We start from the raw sequence: 7,306 nt of genomic DNA, 5'->3' as shown, positions 1-7,306 counted from the left end.
GTAAACTGTCAGTTTTAGACAGTAGCCAATAGGCTGTACCCTGTCAGTTTTAGACAGTAGCCAATAGGCTGTCAGTTTTAGACAGTAGCCAATAGGCTGTACCCTTAAAGTTTTAGACCCGTAGCCAATAGGCTGTACCCTGTCAGTTTTAGACAGTAGCCAATAGGCTGTACCCATACAGTTTTAGACAGTAGCCAATAGGCTGTCAGTTTTAGACCCGTAGCCAATAGGCTGTCAGTTTTAGACCCGTAGCCAATAGGCTGTACCCTTACAGTTTTAGACAGTAGCCAATAGGCTGTACCCTTACAGTTTTAGACAGTAGCCAATAGGCTGTACCCTTACAGTTTTAGACCCGTAGCCAATAGGCTGTACCCTTACAGTTTTAGACAGTAGCCAATAGGCTGTCAGTTTTAAGCAGTAGCCAATAGGTTGTACCCTTACAGTTTTAGACAGTAGCCAATAGGTTTGCACCCTGTCAGTTTTAGACAGTAGCCAATAGGCTGTACCCTTACAGTTTTAGACAGTAGCCAATAGGCTGTACCCTTACAGTTTTAGACCCGTAGCCAATAGGCTGTACCCTTACAGTTTTAGACAGTAGCCAATAGGCTGTCAGTTTTAAGCAGTAGCCAATAGGTTGTACCCTTACAGTTTTAGACAGTAGCCAATAGGTTGTACCCTGTCAGTTTTAGACAGTAGCCAATAGGCTGTACCCTTACAGTTTTAGACAGTAGCCAATAGGTTGTACCCTGTCAGTTTTAGACAGTAGCCAATAGGTTGTACCCTTACAGTTTTAGACAGTAGCCAATAGGCTGTACCCTTACAGTTTTAGACAGTAGCCAATAGGCTGTACCCTGTCAGTTTTAGACAGTAGCCAATAGGCTGTACCCTTACAGTTTTAGACAGTAGCCAATAGGCTGTACCCTTACAGTTTTAGACAGTAGCCAATAGGCTGTACCCTTACAGTTTTAGACAGTAGACAATAGGCTGTCAGTTTTAAGCAGTAGCCAATAGGCTGTACCCTTACACTTTTAGACAGTAGCCAGTAGCCAATAGGCTGTACCCTTACACTTTTAGACAGTAGCCAATAGGCTGTCAGTTTTAAGCAGTAGCCAATAGGCTGTACCCTTACAGTTTTAGACAGTAGCCAATAGGCTGTACCCTGTCAGTTTTAAACAGTAGCCAATAGGCTGTACCCTTACACTTTTAGACAGTAGCCAGTAGCCAATAGGCTGTACCCTTACACTTTTAGACAGTAGCCAATAGGCTGTCAGTTTTAAGCAGTAGCCAATAGGCTGTACCCTTACAGTTTTAGACAGTAGACAATAGGCTGTACCCTGTCAGTTTTAAGCAGTAGCCAATAGGCTGTACCCTTACAGTTTTAGACAGTAGCCAATAGGTTGTACCCTGTCAGTTTTAGACAGTAGCCAATAGGCTGTACCCTGTCAGTTTTAGACAGTAGCCAATAGGCTGTACCCTGTCAGTTTTAGACAGTAGCCAATAGGCTGTCAGTTTTAGACAGTAGCCAATAGGCTGTACCCTTAAAGTTTTAGACCCGTAGCCAATAGGCTGTACCCTGTCAGTTTTAGACAGTAGCCAATAGGCTGTACCCATACAGTTTTAGACAGTAGCCAATAGGCTGTCAGTTTTAGACCCGTAGCCAATAGGCTGTCAGTTTTAGACCCGTAGCCAATAGGCTGTACCCTTACAGTTTTAGACAGTAGCCAATAGGCTGTACCCATACAGTTTTAGACAGTAGCCAATAGGCTGTACCCTGTCAGTTTTAAGCAGTAGCCAATAGGCTGTACCCTTACAGTTTTAGACAGTAGCCAATAGGTTGTACCCTGTCAGTTTTAGACAGTAGCCAATAGGCTGTACCCTGTCAGTTTTAGACAGTAGCCAATAGGCTGTACCCTGTCAGTTTTAGACAGTAGCCAATAGGCTGTCAGTTTTAGACAGTAGCCAATAGGCTGTACCCTTAAAGTTTTAGACCCGTAGCCAATAGGCTGTACCCTGTCAGTTTTAGACAGTAGCCAATAGGCTGTACCCATACAGTTTTAGACAGTAGCCAATAGGCTGTCAGTTTTAGACCCGTAGCCAATAGGCTGTCAGTTTTAGACCCGTAGCCAATAGGCTGTACCCTTACAGTTTTAGACAGTAGCCAATAGGCTTTACCCATACAGTTTTAGACAGTAGCCAATAGGCTGTACCCTTACAGTTTTAGACAGTAGCCAATAGGTTGTATCCTTACAGTTTTAGACAGTAGCCAATAGGCTATTCTGGGGATTGGAGCATAATGTAGGCCTAACAACAAAATCTATGGAGCAAATCCCATAACATTTTCACATGGAGATACCTTTAGATTTCTATGATATTGTCACTCCCTGACCTTAGTTATCTTCGTTTTCTTTATTATTTTGGTTAGGTCAGGGTGTGACAACGGTGGTCTGTTTAGTTTTGTATTTTCTAGAGTTTTTTGTATGTCTAGGAGTTTATGTCTATGGTTGCCTAGATTGGTTCTCAATCAGAGGCAGCTGTTTATCGTTGTCTCTGATTGGGGACCATATTTAGGCAGCCATATTCCTTGGGTATTTTGTGGGTTGTTATTCTATGTTTAGTTGCCTGTTCTGCACTAGTCATATAGTGCCACGGTTTGTTTTGTTCAGTGTTTGTTCTTTCATTAAATAAGTTATATACGCTTACCACGCAGCGCCTTGGTCTCCTCATTATGACGGCCGTGATAGATATACCATACAGTAGTCTATATGTGGTGTTCAATGCAGGCCTAAATTGCTTGAGACTTTCAAAAATATTTTGAAGGGCTTGAATTAATATTTTTTTACGTGGTCTGTAACACCATGGGCCAAATAGGTGACTTTACATTGCATTGTGTTGTATGATGCAAGAGATCACTTTACAAAATAAAATGAATTGTTATTACCATACAGAGAATTAGACAATGTAGACTACCCCTCTGCCTATTGGCATTATTGCATATTCAAGTCTGTCTCAAAATACCACACTGTCCCTTTAACTAAGACATAAACGTTTTACCTGACTGGCTTTTCAAAGACAGCTTAAAATGAAACCTACAGGTTTTGTGCTCTTGTAGGGAGCAGGAACTCCACATTTCTGACCTATACTTATCTATACCTGGGCTAATAACTTGTTAAATAGCAAAGAATATCAACAAATGTGAACACGCGCGGCTCTGTGCACTGATCTGAACTGATATGAAAAGCGCATTCTCTCTCCCTTGATTAAAAGTCCACTCGTTAGTTACCCGTGCCAATAGAATTCTACTCGGTTGCGTTCTGACTCTGCCTACAACAAAATCATGTTTTGGTTTGTTGCATTGAAAAGGGACTGATATAATGTTGATTCAATCACAGAACATTGATCTATAAAGTGCAGGCTAATGGGGCGAACTCAGTGAAGTTCAATATCTTGCGTCTCTGCACATTCTGGCATTTATTTTGCGTGGCAGTCCTGGAGGAGGTGCGCAATTTAGAGGGAACATTGGTTACTGGTGTAGATGAAAGAGTCCTTCAAAGTGATAAATATTGTTCATTGGCGAAAGCAAACCAATCATTGGCTAGTGTTAACTTCCAGAAAATGTCACCTCATATTCAATCCATCTCAAAATGGGTAGAGAATCGCAGGGGTAAAATGTGAAAATAAATCGCTTAATCAATTGGTTTATCAATAGTTGACCAGTGAAGTTTTGTCGATTCTATGAAATTGTCGTATGGGTAAATCAAGGCTTTGGTGCTTTTTGTGATGGCTTGGAATTGATCGATGAGGATAACATTACCTTAGCTGTGACAAGATTGGGTCACAGCGACTTTGCTATTCTGTTATCAGGAGACCTTGCCCCTGATCAGGACGGCCCAACGTTCCAGAACATTCTGAGTCAGAGACATGTATTATATAGAACTGATATGATGTGATGTAGAGTCTATCATCTACATGCTCTTGAACCCATTTGGTCTCTACTGCTTAAAGTGTATTCTGATGAAAATGGCTGACGATACCAGTGTGAGTAATGTTTATGTAGTGTCTGTTACTGGAGGTCAATGATAGATGATGTCACAGTGTGTCTCAGCTCCTGATCCAATCATCTCCATGCCTAATTAACCCTTCAGACAGGCTGTCCATCTGACTATGTGTGTGTCCTCCTCGTGAATCTTTACATATCTGTCATTCCTCTGCCCTCCCTCCCTTCCTCTCTCCCTCCCTACCCTTCCTCCTTCCCTGTAGAAGATGACCTGTTTAAAAGGTGAAAGGTCAATGAGCTCATCTTTCTCAGACCTGGAGTCCAATTGGTTTAACTGAGCAGCCCGTCCCCCGATGCAGCAGGTAGGTTTAATCAACAGGGTCATCTAACTAAAGGAGACTGGAAAAGCAATGATATGTTAATGGCTGTAAGTAACAAATGGGGCAAAGACATCAGACCAACATCCACATTTGGTTGATATTTGATTGAAATGTCAACCAACGTGAATTCAACCTGCAAATATGACACAATGGTAGTGATGGAGATGTTATTATGGTAAGACTAGTACTAGTAACGCTGCTATAACGCTGCTATAACACTGCTATAACACTGCTATAACGCTTCTATAACGCTTCTATAACGCTGCTATAACACTGCTATAACACTGCTATGACACTGCTATAACGCTTCTATAACGCTGCTATAATGCTTCTATAACGCTGCTATAACACTGCTATAACACTGCTATAACACTGCTATAACACTGCTATAACGCTGCTATAACACTGCTATAACACTGCTATAACACTTCTATAACACTGCTATAACACTGCTATAACACTGCTATGACACTGCTATAACGCTTCTATAACGCTGCTATAATGCTTCTATAACGCTGCTATAACACTGCTATAACACTTCTATAACACTGCTATAACAGTCACTACCTGTGGCTGCTGAATCTCTATTTAATGCCTATTTGTCCTGTGTCACCTCTAGCTTCACTACACCTCTCCTCTCTGTCCAGGCCGAGCCGGTGTTGTGTTACTGTGTTTCTGTTCAGGAAGTGGTCCAGCAGTGCCAGGGCAGGACGGGACCGGAGCGAGGAGTGGCGCTAACTGAGGAATTAGAAATCCTAGAATTGCCCGTTCTGTCAGGCCTGGTGACAAGCTGAAAGGCTGCAGCTGTCAATAGAAGATGTATCTCCCGCCCTGTCCCGCTCCTCGCCCAACATGAAACTTCAATAGCTAATTAAAACTCTGTACTCCCCCCTTTTGCCTCCCTCCTCCCCCTGCCACCTCTCTGTCCTGTTCACTCTCCTTGTGTCGCTCTCTGACCCTTCCCTCCTTCTTCTTTCTCTCATCCCTCACATCAAACCCCAACCTTGTGTTCTCATCCCTCACATCAAACCCCAACCTTGTGCTCTCAGCCCTCACCTCAAACCCCAACCTTGTGCTCTCATCCCTCACCTCAAACCCCAACCTAGTGTTCTCACCCCTCACCTCAAACGCCAACCTTGTGCTCTCATCCCTCACTTCAAACCCCAACCTTGTGCTCTCATCCCTCACCTCAAACCCCAACCTTGTGCTCTCATCCCTCACCTAAAACCCCAACCTTGTGCTCTCATCCCTCACCTCAAACCCCAACCTTGTGCTCTCATCCCTCACCTCAAACCCCAACCTTGGGCTCTCATCCCTCACCTCAAACCCCAACCTAGTGTTCTCACCCCTCACCTCAAACCCCAACCTTGTGCTCTCATCCCTCACCTCAAACCCCAACCTTGTGCTCTCATCCCTCACCTCAAACCCCAACCTAGTGTTCTCACCCCTCACCTCAAACCCCAACCTTGTGCTCTCATCCCTCACCTCAAACCCCAACCTTGTGCTCTCATCCCTCACCTCAAACCCCAACCTAGTGTTCTCACCCCTCACCTCAAACCCCAACCTTGTGCTCTCATCCCTCACCTCAAACCCCAACCTTGTGCTCTCATCCCTCACCTCAAACCCCAACCTAGTGTTCTCACCCCTCACCTCAAACCCCAACCTTGTGCTCTCATCCCTCACCTCAAACCCCAACCTTGTGCTCTCATCCCTTACCTCAAACCCCAACCTAGTGTTCTCACCCCTCACCTCAAACCCCAACCTTGTGCTCTCATCCCTCACCTCAAACCCCAACCTTGTGCTCTCATCCCTCACCTCAAACCCCAACCTAGTGTTCTCACCCCTCACCTCAAACCCCAACCTTGTGCTCTCATCCCTCACCTCAAACCTCAACCTTGTGCTCTCATCTCTCACCTCAAACCTCAACCTAGTGTTCTCACCCCTCACCTCAAACCCCAACCTTGTGCTCTCATCCCTCACTTCAAACCCCAACCTTGTGCTCTCATCCCTCACCTCAAACCCCAACCTTGTGTTCTCATCCCTCACCTCAAACCCCAACCTTGTGTTCTCACCCCTCACCTCAAACCCGAACCTTGTGTTCTCATCTCATCCCACACCTCAAACCCCAACCTTGTGCTCTCATCCCACACCTCAAACCCCAACCTTGTGTTCTCATCCCTCACCTCAAACCCCAACCTTGTGTTCTCATCCAACACCTCAAACCCCAACCTTGTGTCTGATTTTTCTCCCACTCGTTCTTCATCCCTCTCTCTCACTTTTCCTCCATCTATTTCTCTCCCCATCATAACCCTGACTTATCTTTCAACCCCCTTTATCACCCCTCTTCTCCTCCCCCTCCCCTCTCCCTCTCCCGTCGCTCTTTCCTTTCTCTCCCCTCCCCTCCCCACCCCTCCCCTCCCCTCCCCTCCCCTCCCCTCCCCTCCCCTCTCCTCTCCCTTTCCCCTTCCCCTTCCCCCTCCCCCTCCCCCTCCCCCTCCCCCTCCCCCTCCCCCTCCCCCCTCCCCCTCCCCTCCCCTCCTCTTCCTGGTGGCTGCGGTGACAATGCAGCATTATGGAATAAATAGTTTCATTATGCTACATTGTGCTCTGTCGTCAGGCCAACCACACTGTTATTAATGGCCCAGGCCTCCTTTGATTAAGACACATGATTTATGAAGAAACACACACTAGTGGCACGTCTCTGTAACACACACACATATGCACACACACATGCACTCACACACAAATCCTCGCAACCAGAGCAAGGGATCGTTCTGTTTTCCTTTCATGATTTATGCTAAAAATGTATTCCAATATATTATAATGTAAGCAAGACGAAGGCACCTAAAAGTATTAACATCTGAAATCTGTACTGTCAACGGAAAAGAACATGAAGTCTGATTAGTAGGAGAGAGATGAGGTGAGAGAGTTA

General features: G+C 45.1%; 1 protein-coding gene across 1 annotated transcript; it reads left to right on the top strand.

The window, feature by feature from the left end:
* The first annotated feature begins 4,523 nt into the window (after positions 1-4,523).
* On the top strand, positions 4,524-7,034 carry LOC116359766 (early nodulin-75-like). Its single transcript, XM_031813313.1, has 4 exons — positions 4,524-4,549; positions 4,994-5,146; positions 5,424-6,608; positions 6,992-7,034. Exons 1-4 carry the CDS (start codon positions 4,524-4,526, stop codon positions 7,032-7,034), a joined length of 1,407 nt encoding a protein of 468 aa, XP_031669173.1.
* The last annotated feature ends 272 nt before the right edge of the window (positions 7,035-7,306 follow it).

The sequence above is a fragment of the Oncorhynchus kisutch genome, unplaced genomic scaffold (assembly GCF_002021735.2).
Source record: "Oncorhynchus kisutch isolate 150728-3 unplaced genomic scaffold, Okis_V2 Okis05a-Okis16b_hom, whole genome shotgun sequence".
In the NCBI taxonomy this organism is placed as follows: Eukaryota; Metazoa; Chordata; class Actinopteri; order Salmoniformes; family Salmonidae; genus Oncorhynchus; species Oncorhynchus kisutch.
The sequence above is the reverse complement of the archived record's forward strand: the minus strand, read 5'-3'. Positions and strand labels throughout refer to the sequence as shown.

What these genes read in the sequence shown, in the direction of transcription:
- LOC116359766 (XM_031813313.1), top strand. Translation starts at nt 4,524, where the DNA reads ATGGTAGTGATGGAGATGTTATTATG. An exon ending in GTGATGGAGATGTTATTATG is followed by an intron (nt 4,550 to 4,993) that starts GTAAGACTAGTA and finishes TGTCACCTCTAG; the next exon opens with CTTCACTACACCTCTCCTCT. An exon ending in ACCTCAAACCCCAACCTTGT is followed by an intron (nt 6,609 to 6,991) that starts GTCTGATTTTTC and finishes CTCTGTCGTCAG; the next exon opens with GCCAACCACACTGTTATTAA.